Genomic DNA, 25,124 nt, shown 5'->3' with positions numbered 1-25,124 from the left:
CTAGATTATAGACAACTATCCAAGCATACTGGCTTAAAGTGTCTGTTTTATAAGTTATGTTATTCATTTGTAGATTTTTATGTTATAGAGACATTATCAAAGAGCTGCGTGAATCAATTTAAATGAGATATTCCTGATTACAAATTATTATGAAGTTTACTTTTTGTGATGGTCCAAAAGCTGGTGACACAGTTGTCTAATCATCACAGATCACAAGGGTCCACTCCACTGGGGAAACTCTGCTTTCCTTTCCTGTTCCTGTCCCAGGATTATGAAGTTATGTGTGTCCTTCTTATTGCTCATGCTACACTTTTCACTCACCTTTATTACAGTTCTTGCAACCCTGCATAATAATTCTGCATTACACTTCTATCATGTCTACTAAATTGTGCATGCCTTGAGAGCTTGACTATGTCTTAATCATACTTAAAATTCTGGGGTGAGCAGTCAATTGAGCAGGCACTCAATAACTGATGAATGTTTCAGAAGGCATTTCCATTTCTCTTTAGAAAATTATCAACATTAGAAATTGCTATGTTCTCAAGGAAGGCAAGATTCTCTGCTATCATTGAAGTTAAAGCAATCAACACCACATCTACCACGCAGCACTAATACAATCTCTGTCTTCCTTTAATTCCAAATTCTTCAGTTTGTTACATTTCTAAGGAAAGAGATAGCTATTTTTATCACCAAAATAACAGAAGTTAAGAAAGAGACTATTGGTACCCCATAGGTCTGCCTTGGGCTTAGAACAAAAGTAAAAAGAATAAAATAGATTATATAACCTATACAGTAAGATTTTTGGTTAGTAAAAAGTTACAAGAAGTAAAACTGCGCTTCACCACTGACTACTGCCTTTATTTCTCACACTAGACTTGTAGTCATTGAGGAAAAGCGTGCACTCTGCAGAATACTGTGTGCTACTGAGCCTCAGTCAGTACTCCATCCCAGAGGCCACCAGTCTGGTTCTCAGTATTACAGAGTCAAAATAGAATGATAGAAAGGAGAAAGGAGTGAAGAGCTCATAGGTGACTGCTGATTTGGTTCATGTCTAGTGTTTCTCTGATTGTTTCTACTTGCTTATGTGGTAAAATAATAATAATAATAAATAAATAAATCCTGAAAAACTACAGAACGGAAAAGCCAGTGTTTGCAAGCAGCAAACTTGAAGGCACTAAGCAAGCATACTGCTTGCATCTGCTTCTTCAAAAGTGAAATCGAGTGTATGCTTTAGTTCTGAGCTTAGAGACCTTGGTATGGCCCTGTGCTATTAATGCTAATAGTACTTTTGCAATTGCCCTTGACCTATGTGTCAGAAGGGCTCTTTCTAAGTTAGTGAAAATAATAGTGGTCAAAGACTTGGCATTGCATCAATTTCCTACAAAAAGGTATCTTTTTAGAAAAAGATGAATAAAAATTCAATAAGCTTTCTTTTTAATCTACCTTTATTACTTTTATTTTTGAGGTTATATTATAATTGCTTCGCTTTTCCCTTTCCTTACTCCAAACCCTCCCATATACCCATCATCTCTCTTTCAAATTCAGGAGCTCTTTTTTCATTATTGTTATTACTTGTATATATTCCTAATACAAACTTTATAGTATTCCTCGGATGTATGTCTTCAGGGCTGATCAGGGTATTGGATAGCCAGTTGGTGCTCTTCCTTGGGGAAGACTGTTCCTCCCACTCTCCATTGCCTATAGTCATTTAAACAAACTTTCTTCTCTTGTCTTTGTCAGATGCCAGAGATAAAGGGTCTAGAAATAAGGCTTGTTACAATCCCACATAAAATGTGGCCAAGCTAAGTACAGTTAATGGTTTTCCAGCTTCTAGTAATGTCAGCCACCATATGAGTGTTCAGTATTGGCTCTGGTACAGTTATCTCTAAAGATTCCCAGAACCCAGTTGCTTTTTACCTCCTGGACTGGCTGTCACTGGTCTCCCTCGTGTTCCCTTCGCCCACAGTATTTACTCCTTAGATAGCCATCGGGTCAGATCAATCCTCAACTCAAATTCCTCCAAAGCATTCTGTCCTGCAAGAGAGAGCCATGGTTTTCAAAGGCCCACTGCTCTCCTACTCCCCTGTCATCTAGTACACACGTTCACAATCTATTTCCTCAGTCTTTCTGGCTTCCTGAATATTGCTAGTAAGACAGCTGTAGCCGCTTCTCTGGCCTTGCGGGCTCTGCTCCTCCGGGCAGACCACGGCTCACTCTGTTGCCTCTTTTTTTCTTCATCTCTTGAAGATTCTGTGCACACAAATGCTCCGCATCACATTTCCCATCATTTAATTCCACCATCATATTTATCACTTGAAACATGCCAGAATGAAGTCATCTTCTTCGGTCCAAAAATCCATGAGCACAGGGATTATTTTAATTGTTTTGTGCATTGTTATTTCTCTATCATATACAATACTGGCTGTGATAAAGCAATGAAGACTTCTCACAAATATGAAACTTTTTTCTGTCCTTACCCAGCTTCTGATTAAGATGAGCTATTATTATTGGAGGAAATCTAGCTTAGAGGTTTACATACAAATATTTTCCAAAAGCTGTTTGCGCCTGCCTTTGTTTGCTGGTATCAGAATTCTATGACAACAAATTAAGTTATTAAAGTCCCAAGTGAAACCAATTACACTCTGTTTTAATGAACGAGATATTTTCAATACCAACTTTGGTGGTGTGCAGGACTTGGAAATGAGAGCAGTGAAGGTAAGAACCACAACCCATAAACTTGGCAGGCAGGGCAAAGTGTGTGGCCAACTCGCCACCAGACATCAGAGGACCAGTTCTAGTCTTTGCTGAAAAGAATCCTCAAGACCCCAGACTCAGGAAACTACCATAATGTTAAATTGTGCAATTACATTGGGTTATATAAGGCTACTGAATTAACCCATACATACTAAATCTTTTTCAAAATAAAATTAGTAAATTAAAGGTGAGTTAAGCTTGTGTTGCCCATTTAAGAGTTATCCTATGACAAATAAATATACTCCTGTGTGGGTATACAGAGCTTCTCTGCCACTGATAGCTAATAAAATTTAATAGAAAATCTCAGATGATGCTTACGGTTTCGCACAAGTGTAAACTACTATGGCTGCACTTCACAATGCATTTAAAACGATTGTTCTTTATCATTAAAGCTAATAATATGCACATTAACCTCTTATGTAGTCTAAATCAATATTGTCGTTTAAAAGATATGACCTCTGGACAGCTTTGTCTAAATATTGATTCCGTTGTCATTTGTATAAGGTATCAGACGAAGTGCATGATACACCAGCACCATCATCCGTGCTCTTCTCAGAGAGCCTTTGACTTTGTGCGTTCTTATGAAATGAGACAAAGAAACGGAGACATCCCAGAATGTACACATGGGATGGATGATTTGAATATAGCAGGCCAGAGTCACCATGGAGAGAGAACGTCCAGGCCCTTTATTTCCAAAAGACACTAAAAAACAGAAGTGCACTCTTTAGCACGCCGATTGCCTGTTGATCTTGAGTTCCAAATAGCAGACTTAGTCTCATAGGCTCTGATTTTCTTTACCTTTTTATGAATCCCACGGATATCTCAGGGGAAAGTAGCTCAGCTATAGTCAACTTAAAGTCGTGTCCTTTGGCAATAGAGCCATTTTCTCTCAAGTCACTCATTTGGAAGGCCCTCTGATGAGTTTCTAGTGAGTGAGTTAAGTTGGAAAGTGTAGCTGTAAGATTGAAGCGATTGACTGTTCAGACGGTCACAATAGAACCAAGAACGGAGAGAGGAGGGGCACACCGCACTTTCCCACCACACTGTAGTGTTCTCTGTGTTGAAAATTTATAGCATATCAGGAGTCAAGCTGTATACTTTGGTCTCAGGTTCTAAATCTCTGCAATGCGTAACAATTGCTAATATCCTGTTACATCTGTTTTTTGCGGATTTGCTATTTTAATTTGTAAGTATTTTTATTTGTTGTTCATTATAAAACTTTTGGGGGGGGGAAGTTTGTGATCAAAACAGATGTGATCATGATACCATCAATGTGGGTATGTGCTGAAAAAAGCAAAAACAAACACAAACAAACAAACATGTTCTCTGCACATCTCCCGTAGGTAAAAGTGATCCGTTTTGTGTAGTAGAACTGAACAATGATAGACTGCTGACACACACCGTCTACAAAAACCTCAGTCCGGAGTGGAACAAAGTGTTCACATTGTAAGTGTAATCATCACGTCATGCTTATGTTAAAACCCGTGTGAAAACATGGTTCACCCTGAAAGTGGGTATGTGTGTGTGTGCACATGCATGCGTGCACATGCACACGCATATTTGTGTATTCCACTTCACAGTGCAACACATTTGCTCTGCCTTTACTAACCGTGAATTTCCAAACCCCCTCCCTACCTTCTCAAGAATGAAACTTGGGAAAAAGGGGTGGGTCCTTTCTCTTTGTTTTCACTGTAGACGTTTTTTCTGCTGTGCTTTTATGTGGCCTGACTAAGGGTTTGCTCCCCACCACTGAATCTGCATACTGCTTCTTCCTTTTGTACGTTCTATTGAAATTCTTCCCAATTGCATAAGGAGGACAAAGCTCTGTTTGTCCCACCACTGAAACCAGCAAACAATCCAGTCAGGCTTGGCAGATGCTTCTTCTGGGCTTGTTTCATTTTAGCACAATAAGGACATTAAGCATTGTCCTAAATCCTAAAACAAGCTTTGAGTTAATTTTCCTTTGTTTTAAGAAGTTTGTAAATCTTTTGCACTGTGCACCGTGGAAGCTGTGCATGCTGCACTCTAGGAATGGACAAGTCCCTTCTTTTAAATTGGGCTGAAGAGAATGGGCTCCACAAAGCAGAACTCTCCAAACAGAAGTACTTAGCAGTTTTCTAACATGGTTTTATTTCTTGTACATAAAAAAAACTGCTAAATTCCTCATTAATTCCTTATAATGTCGCTGCTTAAGAGCCAGTAACTAATCAGCTTTCATTATCTGACCAATTCATTTTTAAGGAATTCCACATTTTTATAAGAGATGAAAGCCTAGTCAGGAGGCTTGCGCTCCTGAGAGGGCCATGGAGAGTGTTTTCTCTAGAATGCATAATTGAATGAATAGGTTTGATTATTATCAAAGCGATTAATTGATTGTACCCTGGTAAAGCCTCTTTTCAAGTGCAGTTATGGTGTTTCAGTAATGAATATATTCTTTTTAGATTTCTATTCATTCGGATTTTCTTGGTAAACAATTGATCAAAAAATAAAAGCTGTCAACAATTGATACTTATTTTTCTTGAAGCAAAAATATGCAGAATTCACATGTTTTTTTTACTATCATGTGTTGTCTTTTAAACTTACTGGAATATTGGGATATAACTTTTTTTTCTAAGTCTATTCTCTATTCTGTTTTCTCTGCTTGCTACAAACCTAACTTAGTAAGTGCAGCGGTAAGAAGTATAAAATATGGACAGGTCATAGTATAGGGAAAACAATTAGAGCTCAAAACTCTATGTGGCTCCTCCTGGTAGCAAACCTGTGGCATCTTACACAGGAGTTATGCAATTGTATGGTTTATTGTTATAACGTCATAGAGAAGCCTAAATATTGCCAGCAGGACTTAGGGATTTTCCAGAAATTTATTCTTTGCATATCCAGATCCAAAGTGATGTCATTAAAAAAAAAAAAAACTGAAAGTTACAACAGTCTTCAGAGTTCCTTATGCTATGACCCTTGCTGTTGTCATGCTAGACATGTTAGGAGAAACTTCCAGCTTCCACCCTACCCTGCATATGTATATCTGTGTGCAAATAATACATGTAAAAATAAAAACACAGAAAACAGCTAGTTCTAAGATTTCAAAACCGCTCTATCTTTGCTTCATACTAATGGAGTCTTTTTTTCCTCGGGTCTGTTTATTACGCAGCAACATTAAAGACATCCATTCAGTCCTGGAAGTGACAGTTTATGATGAAGACCGTGACCGCAGCGCCGACTTTCTGGGCAGAGTTGCTATACCATTGCTGTCTGTAAGTTTCAGTCACCTGACGCACTGTTCCGTGTTGCTTTTGCTCAAGGAAAAAAAAAAAAAGAAAAAAAAGAAACCTCAGCTCTATGTCTGTCATTTCTCAACCGAGGTCTGTAATAAGAACACTAAAAATTTTAACATACTCAATGCACGGCCATGTTGAATCCCATGATAGTTAATTTTTCTTGACAGATTTGATCCTGGTAATGAACAGGTACTTGTCAGAATTGCCACAGTTGTTTTGGGTTCTCTGTCAGTTTCAGCAGCTGGGGGTCAAAGGTCACTGGGGGAGTGTATTCAGTGGAGACCGTGAGACAGACGGCTGTCATGTCCTTTTCCCGCAGATTCAAAATGGTGAACAGAAAGCCTACGTCTTGAAAAACAAGCAGCTGACAGGGCCAACAAAGGGGGTCATCTATCTTGAAATAGATGTGATTTTTAATGCTGTAAGTCTTAACTTTGGCTTTTTTGTACTGCTAAAGAGTTCAGTTTCATGAAAGCTTTTGTTCCTGATTTGTAGAGAATTTCTGTCATTCCTCATTTTCTCTAAACCTTGATGTATCTTGGAGAATATGCTTCTGGCACACCCACACTTTCTGCTACAGTGGGGCCGCCGCCGTGTGCTTGGCTGCCGCCCGCCTGCCCGCCTGCAGAGGGACGCGCATGCATATGCAACTGTATATATTTATATTTTATGAGCACAGCAGCCAAGACTTTGAAACTTTAGAAATTATTGCAAATTGAACTGCATGCAAAACTTGTGAACAGTTGTAATATATGAACCCCTAACACACACATGTGTTGATGTGTAGGTGAAAGCCAGCTTACGAACATTAATACCCAAAGAACAGAAGTACATTGAAGAGGAAAACAGGCTCTCCAAACAGGTAAAAAAAAAAAAAAGAAAAAAGAAAGATTAATCCCTCTGGAAAGAACTGATTGATTCTGTAAAATATCAGAGTAAATTCAAATAAACCTTGGAGGTCTGGAGGGGGGACGTCCTTACAAATTTTGATCACCTACATATTAAAAACGGCTTTTTTCCTTTTTTCCTTTCTTAAAAAGATCAAGCAAAGCAAAACCAAAGTAAGCGGTGAAATGGGGGTGGTAAGGAAGGAGAAGGGAGCTGGGGCTGTGCACCAGCGGAGGGGGGTCATTTGCACCCTAAACTACAATTTGATTGTCACGGAGTGTGTGAGGGAGGTTCAGATCCGTGCATAGACCACCCAGGTATGATGCAGGTGTGCAGTGAATGAAGGCAGCTCTTCCCTCTAATTTGGTGAGGGGGTCTTTTAATTAGATGTTAACAACATTCCATTCAAGGGAACTCTCACTGACATTTTCTACTAAAACAAAAAACCAGGAATTCTGATCTTCCTTGTATAATGCTGCCTTAAACTAAGTTTGGTGTTTATCAATAATCACTTAAAATTTACTTTAATATAAAGCTAAGAAAAAGTGCTACCTACCCTTTTAAAATGTTTACTACAGTTTACAAAACTAAAATACAATGTGTTTATTATGGCTATAAAGTCACTGAACTTACTTTTACTGTTAAATATTTGATAATTTTCTGAGCCATGAGAAACCATAAAATATTTTTATTTTTAATCTAGTAAATTCACCACAAAATGAGACTTTTGGCATTTAAACAATGTGTGTTACAAATGAAATACTTATCTAAATAGAAAACCATATTATATTTCTCTATAATTATAGATAAGAATAATAAAAATTGTTCTTAAAAAAGGTGCTAGGAACCAAGAAGGAAAATACACAGGGAGACTCTCTGACTAAACAAAATTCCAGTTTTAAATGTGCTATAACTGCCTTGCACATACATGAACTAATTTTATACATGTGTACTTTTGTCATTTGAACTCAGGTAATTTTACATATCTGTTTCTTTAAAATACCAGATTGATACTGGACTATATTTAGAGTATTAATATATTAACTTGCAGACTTAAGATTACTTTAATTATCCATTTCTGTAGGTAACTTTTTAAACCATTATCTAGTTCATAGATGTCTTTTTGTTGTTGAAGTCATGCTATAGCTTTTGTTTTAAATTTAAATTCTGTGAGTTATCATACGTATTTTTTCTAATAAGAGATTTTGCAGCATACTCAGTTGCTATAAAAGTTTCCTAGCTTTTAAATTATAGGAAAATAAAGAGAAAATATAGAGTGAGGGATGGTTATAGACAGAACAGTTCTATTAAGTGGAAAAAGCCCTTGAAATCACAGTGCTTCTATAATAAGCTGCATTAAACAGCTTAGAACTCTGAACATTTCAAGGTATCTAATTCAGTTTGAAGCATCTTGAAATTAAAATATTGAATCTATCTTAAAAAGAGGAGAGTTCAAATTAACAGGGGTACATGTTTCATAAGTAGCCAATTTTTTATGAACAAACATACCAGCTTATATGAAAACATTATTTTTAAATATATATTTAGCTAAAAAATAGTTCATCCCGTCTACTTCTTCATCCATTAGTGCTTCTTGTTTTTTACCTAGTGAACCAAATCACTTGGTATCTTTGTCACCTTATTGCCTCTCTGGGTCCATTCTAAATCTCCACAAGCTTGTAGAATCATACAATATTCTTGATTGTTTTCAGTCTTGTAAACTCTAATACTGTTTGTATTTTCCTTACAGCTGCTTCTGAGAAACTTCGTCAGAACGAAGCGCTGTGTCATGGTGCTGGTAAATGCTGCGTACTACGTTAATAGTTGCTTTGACTGGGATTCACCCCCAAGGAGTCTTGCCGCTTTTGTGGTATGATCACACTGTACTGCTCGCCTGTTGTTATTCATCAGATTCAGCAATCTTAGCTCCAACTCTCTGTGGCTATAGTAACAGTTATGTTGATAGAGTCATTTTAAAACTCCTATTTTGAGACTTGACTGGACAGATTTGCTGTGGGCAGGAACCTGATGGATTATTCAGGGCCTGAATCCAAGAATATATTCCTCAGATTTCCGGAACGCAAGACATCTTAGTCAAATGTTCTCTGACACTTAAAAAGTAAAATTTTGCGTATTGTACAATTCTAGATCCAAATAGGAGAATCAAAAAAAAAAAATACGTCTCTGTGGAGAAAACAAACAAAGACAATGGCAACAGCCTTGACAATCCACACTTTGATTTGATTCGTTCTGTATTTTGTCAGGATAGGAATGTCACTGGCAGTAGTATGCTGGTTGGTAAGCTTTAATAAATGAGTAGTGCACAAAGGGATGGGACCTATTTGAGAGATGATTCTGTGGTTTCTAGTTTTGAAAAGTCACAAGTGAGAATGTAATCGACCCAGATATTCTCCACACAAGGTTCATCCTCTATCCTTTTACACAGATCATTTAAGAAATGATACTGAGACCAACTGGCAGGGGCAGAAAAATCTAAAAAGGCACTTTCTCTGGACCTAGTCAGGATCTTTATACTCGCACTATTTCTGCTTGGTTGACGTTTTACCTGAGGTTTCCGTGGAGTCCATCTTTTGAAAGTCTTTATTTTATTTTGTGTTAGGAAATGAGCATCTTACGCTTCCTTGAAGTTGCCAGTTTTGCAAAATATGACATTATTATGAGGGTTTACAGAAAGGCCTTAATTAGAGTACCAGTTGACTTTTATATTACGGTCAAATTAATGTATGTTTCAGGCCTTGGAGTCTGGTCCTCTGCACAGGCCGTGTCTGGGAGGTTCACTGATGTCTGAGCACACGAACAAAGACTGTGTATGTCCCTTTGTGCTGTCTGCTTCCCATAGACATGCTGTTGCTTTCTCAAGGAGGTGACTGCCACCTTCATTGCTTAAGAAGTAGTTCTTCTCCCTGTGCTCGTCTGATAACGCTCACATAATAGATATAGTGGGACATTCTGATTTTCATCAGCATAGCGGCATTATGATAGTCAGCCAAATGATAGACAATTTGTACATATATATTATCATTAATTTCAGGTTCTGTGGGGACTTAAAATAACAATAAAACTCTACTGAAAATGTCTGCTGCTATTTCTGATTGGCTTTCCTTAAAGCCATCTCTGTGGCTGTTTATGGAATTTGAAAACATAAAAATGTATGCAATTTTATCATTTATTCAGGATTGTTCATTGTGGACTGTTTGGCATTACAGCGTGTTGTGAGTCTTCATAAACTTCTTTCCGCTTCCTAAGGTCATTTTTAAAATTAATTCAAGATGGCAGCTCCTTTTTATAATCTCCTTTTGCTTCTTAAAAAGAGAAAAGAAGCCACTGAAACCTGAGAAACAGAGGCACCTGCCTGTAATCTCACTTACAGTGACATCACTAGAAGGAAGCAAAGCCCTGCAGAAAACGCAGTGTCTGCCTCAGCCAGTAACCAGTTTGTAACAGACCAAGCCAAATACAAGGGGTTTGCTCTGAAAAGACTGCAGTAATGAAGGTAGGAAACAGGGCTGAAAACGAGGATGGAAGAGGAAAGAGCACAACAAAATGTGAAGAAACCATTAACCATTTTGTTGGAAAAAAGAAAAAGTAACAGCACTTTGCTGAATACGGTTGAAATAATAAATATCAAGCTTTCTTTGCTTAGGCTCCGACTGGGAGTCCATGCTGTGTTTACCCTGCTGTCTTCACACCACTCTCTGTCACTGAAGGGCACTAGAAGTCAGTGAGCCTCCAGGATAAACAGCCAACTAAATTCTTTGAATAAGGCTGCCAATTTAAATTTTTTCTTAAAGAAATGCAAAACAAATAAGTTTACTATAATAAATCTGATTATTAAATCATGATAAGAACTGTCAATACTACCAAAGCAATTTGCCTATAATTTCCATATGACCCCAAAATTCTGTTATAATCTCTTATCAATAATCTACTTAATCATGGATTGAATTCTGATATAGAAAGTTTTGTACAAATAGAAATTAATGTTTATCAGTTACTCCCTATGTGTCAAGGATCTATTGTTTATATGTAAATAAATGAAAATGTTCTTGCACTAAGAATTTAATATTTTCAACAACTTCATAATGTAGATTCTATTTTTCCTAGTATATAGGTGAAGAAACTGAAGCTCATGAATGTAGCTTGCCTTATGCCACATAGTAAATATTCTTTTCTGTAGAAACCTTTAAGATGTACATCTGAGAGTTGTGATGTAAATGCAGAAAAAACTTGGTAAAAAATTTTAGCCATCTTACAGAGAGTAAATGAAGTATTTAAAAACAAAATCATTTAAAGTTGCTATTGCATAAGCAGAGGTTTATTAGGGCAATTTGTTGAAAAGAACTGATTTCCATTAGATGAACGTAAGCAGTGCCCATTGTTACAGACATATTGTTCCCATCATGCCCTCTTGACAGATCATGGGTCTATTATTATAATATTGGTTCCATTTGGGCCATTTTTCCTAGCTGCAGCTGCCTCATGGAGGACATGCATTTATACCATTATGTGGCTTAGTTTTAGGGCCAGATCAGTATGCTTTTTAATGTTTAAATGAATATGAATTTTTTTCTATTCCATTTTGGTTTTCTCTTCTGATTCAGTTCTCTGAAAAACAAATGCAAAATAGTGAGGTCAAAATGGAAGAAAACAATCCTATTTTGCATCTCGGTGTCAATGAATGTCAAAACGCAAACAGTAGACACAGCCTCCCAGCACCACCTGTGAGCAGGCCATAGGGACAAAACCAGGGGAAATGGCAAAGCTAAGCAGATCGGCTTCTGGAAGAGCTTGGTTTCTAAGTTTTCTGATGAATATTATTTTTCAAAGGGAGCTGTTCTGTCTGTGGTGTAGCGGGCACTGCTTGTCCCTGGGAATCAGCAATTGTAGACCTAGAAATATCTTACAAATTGGACTAATTTTCACCAGACTCCAGACCAGACATTTGTGTTCTCGTGGAAGCCAGTGGGTGCGGAACGGGAAGAGGGAAGGAGGGCAAGTGAGCACACATTCCTTCTCTTCAGCACTGTCATTTCTCACTGTAATGAGCACAAAAATAATTGGAAAACTGAGCTATCAGCAAAAGGACACACTTCAGTGTGCGTCAGAGAATTATTTTACAGGACAAACTTTAATCTTTAAATGTGATTGTAGATAATTTGCGGTAGCATCTGTCCATTTGGAATTGTTTTAGCCTTTTCTGTCGTTACACAGCAAGTGCTGCTGTGTTTAACATTAACATTTGATATTTTACACATTTAATTTCTGTTCTGCTGTGTGGTCCTTGGGGAATGAAACCCTAGTGCTACATGAGAGAGACAAAGTATTGATCAGTTAACATTTCAGCTACATTTATGTATGTCGCAAAATTAATGAAAATGCCAGACAAAAAATGTCAGAGTGCACAAAGAGGTAGAATTTAAATTTGATACTTTAATGAAAAGTCTTAAGATGTGCATTATCAAAAATGTCCTCTTGTCTTTAAAGTCCAATTCTGTGCAGAATAACTAGCAGGAAACACATATTTTACTTAGAGAAACAATGAAACATGAATTATGACAAGAAAGCAGCTCCTCATGGCACCTTGTATAGCAAAACGGCATGTCTGAATGCATAACTGGTAGCCATAAAATACTTCTGTTTCTGTTCTTATCTAAGAAGCTATTGGCTTCAGCCCTCTATCCTGACCAACCCAGGCAGACTTTCTAGTAAGATTCTGGCCCTATCTCTCTCTCTCTCTCTCTCTCTCTCTCTCTCTCTCTCTCTCTCTCTCTCTCTCTCTCTCTCCTCTCTCTGTATGTGTGTTTGTAAGTGAGTGAGCAGAATTCTATCTATAGTAATTCAATGAAGACCCTGGTTCATTATTAATCCTTTCCTGGGCATTTTAGCCGCCTGCTTTCCTTTGCTTCTAGACAATTTTGTGTTCCCTCTTCTTTACAAAAAGTCCCCATTTTTGAAAAGAATCGCACTTTTTTTTTTTTCAGAAAAGCTGGGCCGTTGTGGAGGTAGAGAGAGCAAACAGGATGATACATGCATAGACTCACATGTGGGAGGTATGTGTAGGCAAATGTTCCGAATTAAAAGTAAAAAAAATGAAGAAACCACAGGAAAAGTAGGACCCAACCTTGGAAAGCAATTAGAATAAAGGGCAGTGTCCTAAAGATCAGAGACAGTTAGCATTCTTTACTGTGTGCTCCCTGTATACAGAGTCTGCTGCCATTAAACAGCTTAAAGATTTCTCTAACAACTATTACAAGCTACACAGGCATTGTAAGTGGCTTTCATGGTTAAGGACTGAAAGGCCATGTTAGTCAAGGAGAAATACCAATGTGAAAACAAAGGCATCTCTGCATCACTGTGGTCCCAGTCCTGGCGTACAAAGTGGATGTAGGATACAAAGGCATCTCTGCATCACTGTGGTCCCAGTCCTGGCGTACACAACGGATGTAGGATACAAAGGCATCTCTGCATCACTGTGGTCCCAGTCCTGGCGTACATAGTGGATGTAGGATACAAGGGCATCTCTGCATCACTGTGGTCCCAGTCCTAGAGTACACAGTGGATGTAGGATACAAGGGCATCTCTGCATCGTTATGGTTTCAGTCTTAGCATACACAACGGATGTAGGATACAAGGGCATCTCTGCATTGCTGTGGTCCCAGTCCTGGCGTACACAATGGATGTAGGATACAAGGGCATCTCTGCATTGCTGAGGTCCCAGTCTTAGCTTACATAGTGGATGCAGAATGTAGGGTAATTGTGCTGGGTCTAGAGAAAGCACTTCACATTTACAGCAGAAGTTTCCATTTGGAGAATTTAATAGACACCAGTAATACCACACCAATGAAATTATGACAATTTTCAAACTATTTTTATGGGAGCATTTTTTTTTCTGCTACACTTATTTTCTTAGAGCTAGAAAAAAAAATACAATGGAAATGTTCCAGGCACATGCTTTGTTACTTTCCCCGCAGCAACAAAAAATGAAGAAGACCTGAAAATCAAAGAAACAAGCACCAATGAAACGTGATGTTCCACTGCTGGTGCTGTCTTTGTGCTCACGGGTCTGTCTTCAATTATCTATCTAAATCGCCAAAGCCTTTCCCCGACATTCACAGCACATGGTTTCCCCTTCAGTAAACTTAGATAATTTAGAAAACAATACTTACAACTTATAGAAATCTTTTACATTAAACTTCACTCATGTAAGGAAGAAAGATACTTGCCTAGAATTTTATTGATTTAGGAAATTATATATCTCTGAAGTTGCTTAAGTTTCCACTTACAGAATCAAAAATATTGACATTAAAAAATTTCTAACCAATAGGCTGAAAACACACTCATATGAAAAACTGATAATCAAAACACACATTCCCATGCCCCCAAATTCATCTCAATTATTGGCAAGAATTCTTTTTCAAATATTGTCCTTGATTATACAAAAAGTTATATAAAGTCTTACAGTTGCAAGAACACCGTGGCGAAAGTCATCATTCAAATATGTAGAGTTTCAGGACTGGTCACCTGAAGTCTTGAGAAGCACAGGAGGTAGGAGATCAGGGCGTGCCCTCTGATCTTGTGCGAGGAGATGTGATGGCCCGTGCGCACACCCATCCTCACACACAGTCATCCCTGCGTTTTGTGACCTTGGATATTATATAATAACCCAGCGCTTGGTCAGATCTACACATCTTCCCTTTGAATGATGCTGATACCCTTTTTTGTTTACATTAACAGATGTCTGCAAAGGGACTTTCTGGTCTTTGAGGGAGTTTGGTCACGTAAGACTCTGTTAGGCACTGAAAAGTATTTTCCTCCAACATTTTGTTTTATGTTTACAGTAGCAAGAATTGAATCCCAAAGAGGTCACACTCAGGCTTTCTGTGATTTCAGCTCTACCCCCTTCATCCTCTAATGTGGATACTGCCATGCTGTTATCTAAGAAAGCTTTATTTTCTGGGTAGGAATAATTAAACCATTTCACTTTTGCCAAGGTATGTGTTGCTATTCTTTGCATAAGGAAGTATTAACTGCAGATGTTACCAGCGTTAAGTCCAAGAGTTCACCTTTTCATGAGCTTCAGAGTTGGGTGGTGGAGTTTGTACCCTGAAGTCCACTCTCTCAATATGCTTATTTTTTTTTTCCTGTTTGGGTACTGTACCATTTCACCTTGTATTAATTATGAAGATTCTCCGGAATCACTAACTTCACAACTGAACTACCAATTAAAAAATTTTTAAATAATGAATAAGGAATGTCTGTCACCAGATTCTTAAATCAATATTTCCTTCTATGAAATTCTACCTTCCTTCAAACTTAAATTTAATTGAGGGACACACTTGTTGAGGAAAACAGCAATTCATTTTCATTGCAATCCATTATTATTCAAGTCGTTTCCAAAGAAGAATATTTAAAAGAATGAGCTGATTATGTGATTTATACTAGTAGATCCAAGATCCACCGCTTCCGGACGGGCGTGAATCGGAACAGTGGCAGGCTAACTCACTTTATTGGTTAGCTACCTCTCCCTGTGAGGTCACCCTTATACCAGGATACACCTACAAACTGTGAGCATCCAGCCTACTAAGTGAGTGTGTAACTGGAGGTACTGCTAATGAGCTTGTTTCTGTCTTTGTTCCCCTGCTTTCTTCATCATTTAACCATATTTGAACATACTAATAAGAGCTGGGCAGCTTTTGCCGCAGAGAGCTGAGAGTTAGGACTGCGTGGCACCATGGGCTTTTGTTGTGATGGCAGAGGTTGGACACTCAGCAAGCGGTGGCATTTGGAGATCAATAAGAGAGTAAAGGTGTTCACATCAGCTGTCAGTGAGTGTCCCCAAGAAAAAATGCAGAGAAAATCAGGGACGAGTGAAAGGAAGCAGATCCAACTGTAAATAGGCATGTGGGTAAAAATCGAAGGAAGCAGATCAAACTGTAATAGGTATGCAAAGATCAAAATGGAAGTCAGTCCTTATTTTAAGGAAAAATAGAAAGAAAATGGCGACACATGGCTCTCATTTGGTCTTGGGGGCCTACTCTTTTCAGTTCACCTTAGAGATGTTTACGCGAGAAATTAAATGTGAAGAACAACTGTGGAGAGGTAATGGTAAACGTCGAAGATTGTTTTTTTGTCCACCGAGAACACATTTGTGCCCTCACAGGAGATACTCTCCCCTTGCGAATGCTCCAAACGGGGCTCAGCATACGTTTAGCTGGGACTGCTTTTTGGCGTTGGTGATGAAGCCTAGCTTGGCATTTCCATAGTTTAAGTAGGATACAAACCAGCCTGGAGAAGCCATTTGTGACATCTATACCAAATTATTGACTACATTGGAGTTCGTTCACAGAAAGATTTGTTTAGTTTTGAAAACTGAGTTCTTACAAACTCACATAGGATCTTCTTGTGCATTCCAATCCCACTGCAGTTTCCTAAGCTCCATCAATGTGGAGAAGTCTGAGAACATTTTCTGTACTAAGTAGCATGGCCTCTCTCATGATGAGGGTGCAATACATTGCATTATATTAGTTAATAATAAACAATCTTTATATTTCATTGTATGTGTGTTACACGTATTTGCACTGTGCATGCAAGTCCATGTGATTGTGTGTGGAACATGGGTTCCATGCTGGTGGTCTTCCTTAGGTGCACTCCACCTTATTTTCTGAGACAAGATTGGCGGTTCAGCAACCCTAGGGCCTGCTTAGCTCCACCCACCTCAGCTATAGGCATACTCTACATTCAGAGCTCTGTATGAACTCAGGTCCTTAATTTGTCCAACAAGTTTACTAACTTAGCCCTCTGGATTCTTCACTAAGTTCTCCATTGGAGGGTGAGGAGGAAAGATGAAGGAAAAGAAGAATCATATAAAAGTAGATCAAATTAATGTGTTCACCATTCAAACAAAAAGTTCATTGTTACAGTTTATAAACAATCTATACATATTTGATTTTTTTATCTCGTGTCACAAAATACAAATCATACTGTAACTTTTACAGTTAGTGCTCTATATAGCTTCTGCAAGAAAACTTCAGCAGGACTTCAGTGTTTGAAGCAGAAATATTTCATCCAGTTGTGCTATAAAATGCTGACAAATTTCACAATTTCCCTTAGTCAATAGAAGAGAACTTTTAATGATAGGCTATCAGGGATAAATGTAATCCACCTAATTATCCACAAATTAGTGCAGCAAAATTTTATCAGAGAATTATTTGTTCTGAAGTTATGCTAGGAAGGTGAGAGGTGAGTCTCAGGAGAAACTGTGTTTAGTTCCAACAGCCATGTTTACGTTTTCTAGGTAGGCAGCAATATTAAAAATGTTGAATCAAAATGGGGCTTGGTTAATTTTTTTTTTTTTTTTGCTTAAATTTTTAAGTAGAGTTTGGTTCTTCCATTACAAACGTCTACTGTCTACCTCGGCCAGGAGGCTGATTATGTTAGAGTACTTTTTCTATTAACTGGGTGTATGATATTTCCTCAATCTTTGAAACACATACAACATAAGCCACAAACTCCTAGTGGTTTTATCCCTAAGCCCTAATTCTTAGCTAGTACATAGTTAAATGTAATGATTTCATGTAGGCTCCCTGAGTCCAAACAGAAAAGTCTGTTCTGTAAAACAGGTCCTTGGGCCGTGGAGCATGTTTCTCCATCATGAAAATGCCATAGATAATGGCATACCTCAAGTTCACTAATCCCTTCAAAAAATGGAAGCACCACCTGGAGAGACTAGAGCGAATGAACACATAACTTGGTGCAGAAGATACCAGGAACATATCGATTTCAACACCATCTTTAGAATCATATCCCTCATCATGGCTAGGGCAAGGGGCTTTAAAAAGTAAAGAGTACATGCACTCTCAATAACATAATGAAGCCACAGAACGTTACACATGGAAGGGCCTTGAGATGATTTTACAGTGCAGAAGCTGAAAGAACAAAGACACAAATGGCTCCCTCAATCAGCAAGGTCAGTTCTCCCCGATTGCTTAGTGGTGGTGATTTCAAAGACAACAGGAATGAAAAGATAAAATGGAGAAGCTTATGAGTTAAGTTGTTAAATTGTTCTCAATTAAGCTAAAGCAGAACTTCCATTGTACTCTGAAGTCCTAGGGTATAAAACCGGACTCGTGACTCCTGGCTTTTCCTGTTAAGGGACGTTCTGATGGGCAGGAACTCCTTACTGATGTACTAGTGGGCGCTCAGCGTAAGTTATATGTGTCCTGCACGCTTTGGTGAATTTTTTAATTAATTGAGCTTGCATCACAGTAGAACTCTCCAAACTGCTGTATGAGTTATAAATACAATAACAAAGAATCCAAAGAGCTCACTTTGAGTGTCAGGTACACCAAAAATGAGAAGTATTAGTTTTCTCTAAGTATTAGTAAGAAAAAATAAAAAAATAAAATAAAAAATGAATGCTAAGAATGTATTTCCCATGTTTCTAGTATGAATCATCATTGAGTTGAGTAAGCATCTCCAAGTACTTATACTGACAAGCATTGGTATGTGGTGGTTAAATAAACCTTTCCACAGCCTAGCTTTCCAGGGAAGAGGCACATGTGTTTTATTCACTTGAGATAATCGATTGCTCTGCAGACCTCACTCACTGGCACATGCGTGTATGCCTAGCATGTGCCCTGGTACCGAATAAACAGCAAACTTCTTGCATTATTGTGTTCTTAAATTTCCTTCAAATTATATGGATCCAAATTGTTCCCCATAAAATTAAAGTGTATAATGTAATATTATATCCCTTTATGAATTAACGGCAGAATCAAAGCATAGGGTATTGCCCACTTCTTGCTGAGAATAAAATGAAGTAGTATTTGTTATAAACTTTGTGCACCAAGTTATTGGAGTTACTGGGGTGAGCACAGCTAAATTAAATCACCTCTATGAACCGCTTTGAAGTTCTTAAGTAGAGGGACCTGTGGATAACTTAGACTCCAATAACAGTCATGGGCACAACACAGGTGTTTGTTTCTGATGCCGATAGGGTTACAAAATTTGTATCAGTATGGAAAGGTAATTTAAAAAGACATATGGGAAAGTTTTCTACACTAAACCTAAAGGTAAGGATGCTTCCTAAGGAAAATCACCTTGTCCTGCTTGTCCAAAGGCTTGGCTTTTCCTGCAGAAACAGTGTTAGTGACGTATTCTATCTCCAATTGCCAAGAATGTCCAGCCTAAATGTCCATTCCTAAATGAGTAAACAAAACGGATTTTAAACTGAAAAATGTCATTTGTAAGTTTTTAATCCATTGCCAGAGGCAGCAACAATCCAGCCTGTTGTGCATCTCGGTCGCCATTGGCTGGGTTTCCTTTTTTTCGGTCACAGACAAAACTGTGCCAGACGCAGCCCAAATGACTTGAATGACAGAATTGAAGCCTCAGGATAGAATCAGACGGATCTGAGGGTACTGCAGCGTAGCGAGTCTCGGAAGGTGGGAGGGAGTGCCCCACTCTCCTCTCTGCTGTGAGTGTAAGATTCACACTCATTGTTTGTACCACCCAATGAGATGAGGGCAGGAACCTCCCCTCCTCTGTCTTACTATCAAAAAGGAGCACTCTGATATTTTCTCTTTTCTTTCTCTGTTTTTCCACATTTTCTTAGAGGGCAGAGATGTTACCGGAGTCCAGGTAGCTCAGTAGTAATTCATGCAAAAGGTTAAAGAGTTCAAGTGAGAACAATAACATCTCTCTCTTATCATTCTCTCTCTCCCTCCTCCTCCTTCCCTTCCTCTCTCCCTCTCTTCCTCTCTGTCCCTCTCTCCACATCCATACCCTCTCTCTCTCTGTTCCTCTGTTTCAATCTCACCCCTCTCCCTCCCTCCTTCACTTCATTTCTTCCCTCTTCCCTGTCTCTTACAAGCCCTTTCATCTTCTTTCAGATTTACCAAGGTTGTGGGGGGAGTCACTGGAAAGGAAAAGAGAAAACAGTTTCTCCTGGGGAAGCAAAATGTTCATAACCTGAGTATTATCATAGAATGTTACCTCCCTTCTTGTTGAATCTGTTCCCTCAGTTAGTTTTGCACACAGCTTCTTTTAGTCTAGATCGGCCCATGTATCCAGGCCAAACCCATGTTAGCCTTGAACTAAAAGAGGTAAAGTGGGCAAGAGATGATTTCTGGTGCCTCTTGTCTACAAACACATTTTCAAATCTGTCAAGAAGCAGTCTCTGTTTATAGTTAAATTTGCTAAGAGGTGTTTTTATAATGTTTCTAGATTATAAACTCCCTTAATCTTAATGACAAAACCCAGAAACTGTGGACACATTTGAGTAGGTCTGATGATCTTGCAATGTAGGCAGGCTGTTTTGTGTGCTGTTTCCACTCACGGGCACTCGGGTGTTCCCTTTAATCTGATTGAAGAATTTTAAAGTAGGCATTTTTAATATTTTCTGCCTTCTTAATTATTACTTGTTTAGTGCAGCACTGTTAGCACAGGGATTATGAGTTAATAAAAATGTCACAGTGTTAGTGTATAAAACACTCTATAATTTTCCCCAGGTAATGATTAATGGCATAAGGCTATATTAACAATACTCTTAATGTATTGCCCCTAAATGCATTTGATTCTTGTGTTTAGAAAGTAATTTATACTGAAACTCAGTAAGGAAATATGAAGAATTTAGTTAATTTAATCTAGCCATGAATATTTTCCAGTGGTTTATGTTATGTTGATAGGTCAAATATTTTACGTAAAAATCAGTGTGGCAGATGTAAGCCCTGTCTCCGTATTTGCAGAGTGACCATATTGAGATTCCTATCTCATCACGCTGACCACTAACACAGCTAAAGAATAAAATTAATACGCCATTGCATCTTCATTACACAGTGGGCTTGTTCACATAGATAATGGTTTTCTTTCCCTTCTCTTTAAATGCTGTCTCTGGCTTTGTTCCGTGCTACAGCAGACTGTTAGTATGTATCTCTATACCATCAGAATGAATGAGAGATATCGGTATAAATTATTGATTCACTTGAGCCTACCTCAGTAATTCGGAGCTGAAAACTCTGGCAGCTTATCTGATAAAATGTTATAACTAGCAGACTGAAGTTACCTACCATAGCAACAATCGCCAGCCGGGAGGTCAATCGCCCTTTTACCTTTAGACCCGAACACCTGCAAATTGAGCTGTGTCCCATTCAGAGTTTTAAGAACAGGTCTATTGTCACAGGAAGTAGAGTTTGTTTCTTGAGGAAAATTATGCCCGTTCTGGTTCTGAATGAAAGACAAGGCTTTTATTACTCAAGGGATATTAGGGCTGACTGCTTTTTTGAGAAAACAAATTTGTTGTAACTTTATCTGTAATTTAGTCCTGAATGGGCGCAAATAGGCACCACATTGTATGGAGCAGAAAGAAGAAAACGGGTTTGTTAAAGTTATACAGGGCTGTGTAACCACTATATTTCCGAGGGAACTCTTATCAGAATATTTTGATTACAGCTTTAGCACCAAACACCTGTTTTGAATTTTGGCTTCCAGTAACATTGGAAAGTGAGGGAATAACGAAAATCTTGCATTATAAAACACAAATCTTTTTCAAAAATTACTGTATAGAATTTAGAGACTGGCCCTATCCAAAAACTATGGAAATAGGCATGAGAATGAGCCCTGGACACAGACCCACTCGGAGTGCACTGGCTACTTTGCTTATATAAGAAAATAAAGTTCACAGCTTTATGTTCTTCTCAATTAGAGAGTAAGCTGCATACATTATTCACTAGAGTCTGGTCTACCTTTGCCAGGGATAGGAATTAGGTAAATGTTTTGAGTGTGTAGCAAGAAAAGACTTGCTTCAGCTGCCATGATTCCAGGTCGCATAGCATTAAAACTGGGGATCATTCCTCAAATTGGTCACCCAGTTCTTAGTAAGCTCAACAGCTATCTCAAAGACATCTAATGTTACCCTTTTACAGGTGACCATAGACATCAGGCAAAGCTAGACAATTAAACATTTTCAGCATGTTCTAAACTCCAACCTAGTCAATTAGCATATTTCCTGTTCAAAACTTAGCTAGTAGTTTCTATAATTGAATATTTACTCAGTTTTTCCATTCCTCAAACTTTTTTTCAGTTCTTTTTAGTGTTCATATATAAATATACCAAAGCATGTCAATAAGCCTTGCCTGACACAAAGTTCAGGACTCCCCCAAAACAAATGGAAAAGTATTACGGATTCATTACTTAATCGTCCTTACTATGTTTGACATATATAAGTAGCTGTCCAACTCACTCTCTTTTCTCTTTTTATACACTGTTTATATGCAGTAGGAGGAGGTGAAATCTTATGGATAGACCCATGTGCAGTCCGTGAAATGTGTCTCTACCATGCACAGGCCTCTCTCTCATTAAGCATACTCCTGTTCCTCCAGCTCCCCACTGGATACCCAATGGACATGCCCATCTTATTGGCCTATTGTCTTCATTGTAGTACTGGCTACTTCTAATTGTATCTGCCACATGTCACTGAAACTTACTTGTGTCCAATATTGGCACCTTGGACTTTTCCTTTGTGACTCTCAAGGTGTCATCAAGATAACTTGATGGTCAGTCAGATCAGTTGACAAGTAGGAGTATGCCCATCCTTAAATACATAATGCACATTTATTATTGACTTTGTGAGTAATGTACTTCTGATTTTCTCAGATATCTGAGTGATCTTTTATAAAGGTGTAAAAATCTATGAGATATTCGAGAGAAGGCAAAGTAATGGAGCGGTCCTCAGACAACACTGGGTAGGAACTTTCTGGTCCCAGATACTCTCATGGGTACCTGTCTTGGTGGGAATTATACCTCTCCCTTCATTTAGAGAATGCTTCATATGAAGAAATGACTAACAGGAAATAAAAGGGAAGCGAGTTCATCATAAAGATGAAAGGCCTTGGGCTATTGTCTGTGTAATGCAAACAAAGCAAACGGAGTCACCCTAAAAGACATGCAACCATCCACATGTTGATGCCGGCACTGAGCCTTCTCTGCATCTGAAGGCCCCACAGCAGCAAACTTCAGCCGTCAGGATAGTACATGAAGAGAGAGGGAGACATCTAACCCATGCTAACCTTCCTGATAGGCTTTATTTCTGAAATGCAGGAAAGGGCTTTCTGAACTCATCAATGCTGCAGATCAAGTCTTTACAGCTTAGATTTGTAGGCCTGGATTTGATGTAAAAATATCAATTATTTCAAGGATGAAAACATATGGTTTTTCCATCTCAAATCCTCATGCTCACCTTTATACATTTTTTCAAAAAGTAATATGGTTTAAAAATCATTTGAAGTTGTTGAACATAAATGATAAAAATCGAATATTGGATTCACAAACAATAGGCTTTATTGGCTTGTGTCAAGTGGTCTATCTTTTTATACTAGTGAAGCTTTCTCAACAAGATTGTTTTTCATAACTGATAATTCATGAGTTATGCATTTAGTATCTGTCCTTTTATGGTTTTGAAGTAGTGAATGATGCCAAGGACCACTGCGCTTTTCTGACTGAGTGTAGTGCCGTTTATTGGCTACGTTTTCTGAGAGCATTTACTGGTAAGTTGTGCTGAGAGCTGCGATACTTAAAATTCATGTTGGTAACATGAGTTTAGTTTTGAAGTTATTCTTTGTAGAATGAAAGATCAAAATACTACAAATAAAAAGGTGTCACATAGACTTCTGTGAGCTAAGAAAATAGTTTTGTTCCATAGATGGGCAATTTTCCCAGACACGGTCCACATTTGGACAACACACGGCATGATAGGCTACCTCGTTATCAGCATTACAGTAATTACATGAACAGAATAATCTTCACTGGTCAATAATTCTACTTGATTTTATAGCCTTAGGATAGGACCTATCAAGTACAATGCAATTTTTATTATTCGGGCTTACATCTTGTTGGTAAAGCCTCCTGAACTGTGATAGGAACAGCCATGCCTTCTCTGTGCCTTTGACTGTGTTGAGAGTGAAGTAAAGCTCCGCGCATCCTTTTGTATGAGCAGGTGAGTAATAAGAGGGCCTTCCAAATCCAACTTGCCGAAGAAAGCAATATTAAAGAACTTTAAAAAACTTTTAATTAATAACTCTTTCACATATCCTGAATAATCTTAGTAATCTCTCAGTTGTACAGACTGAACACAGTTTGAATCAGTTGCAGAAGTAACAATCTAATTTAGAGATCTATTTAAGAAGAAAAGTATTTTTAGATGCATTAAATATTCATTTCCTAGAAAACTTGTTATGAATCTGCTTTTGAAAATTATGACTCTGTCCTCGGTTTTATAAAATTTCTCTTGAACAATGTAATTATAGAGACCCATTTCTAATAAAAAGATTAGCTATTTAATTAAAATAAAATTGAGATCATTTAATCATTCCATAATTATACTGTACGTTATGATTACATACAATTAAACACTATACATGCAACGTTTATTCTTTGGGAAGTCTGGTAGGAGGCCGTGCTGCAGACTGCCTCAGTGCTCCTGCTTTGTCGATCCGAGCACATATATCCTTCATCTAACTGCTTGAAGTTCATGTCAGGAAAGGAAGTGCTGACCAGCCCTCAGTTGTCTGCAGATCAAAGCAAACTAGAGGACTTAGTTTTCTAGCAAATTTTTCATTTCTTTGAGCTCTTGCCAAGTGAAATTTTCCTAAGATTATTACTTGTGACTGTTTCAAGGATATATTATACTTAGCATTGCATCATGCCAAACAGGACTAAGTGTTTGCATTGTGCTTCTCTTTTCTATGCAGCCTGCACATGCTCTGACTGGTGTTTAAAATTTAGGTCATGTGGACCTTCCTCAGTAGACCAGAAAGCAGAGTTTGGGCTGTATAAACAGCACCACTGAAGACCCGTTCACATATCCCAGTTACGTTGACAGTAGTGATCGGCATCTCCAGCACAAAGCAGTGGGGTTCTCGCTACCTTTCAGATGTTTCACTGGCCTCATTATCAACACATAGAGATACTTTGGGGGTGGGCTTCTTTGTACATATAAAGTGACAGATTGTTGATGGGTTTTATCCATAATATATATGAGTTTTGAAATAGACTTGAAATTCTTTAAAATTGAAAGAAAATACATTTCTAATAATCTGATGAATCTAATAATCTGTATTTCGGAACCATTCTCTATATTTCAAAAATGTGGCATGTCACAAAAATTACTGAGAATGCAGTGCTAATTCCATA

General features: G+C 38.1%; 1 protein-coding gene across 4 annotated transcripts in view; it reads left to right on the top strand.

Annotated features, from left to right (window-relative positions):
* Positions 1-25,124, top strand: part of Mctp1 (multiple C2 and transmembrane domain containing 1) — a 600,147-nt gene that overhangs the window by 430,400 nt on the left and 144,623 nt on the right. For all 4 annotated transcript variants that reach the window (XM_057789474.1, XM_057789473.1, XM_057789472.1 and 1 more), the window contains 5 exons: positions 4,098-4,200; positions 5,903-6,005; positions 6,349-6,450; positions 6,817-6,891; positions 8,668-8,787. In XM_057789474.1, the coding sequence (XP_057645457.1) occupies positions 4,098-4,200; positions 5,903-6,005; positions 6,349-6,450; positions 6,817-6,891; positions 8,668-8,787 (503 nt within the window). The remainder of the gene's footprint in view (positions 1-4,097; positions 4,201-5,902; positions 6,006-6,348; positions 6,451-6,816; positions 6,892-8,667; positions 8,788-25,124) is intronic.

The sequence above is a fragment of the Chionomys nivalis genome, chromosome 15 (assembly GCF_950005125.1).
Source record: "Chionomys nivalis chromosome 15, mChiNiv1.1, whole genome shotgun sequence".
NCBI lineage: Eukaryota > Metazoa > Chordata > Mammalia > Rodentia > Cricetidae > Chionomys > Chionomys nivalis.
The sequence above is the reverse complement of the archived record's forward strand: the minus strand, read 5'-3'. Positions and strand labels throughout refer to the sequence as shown.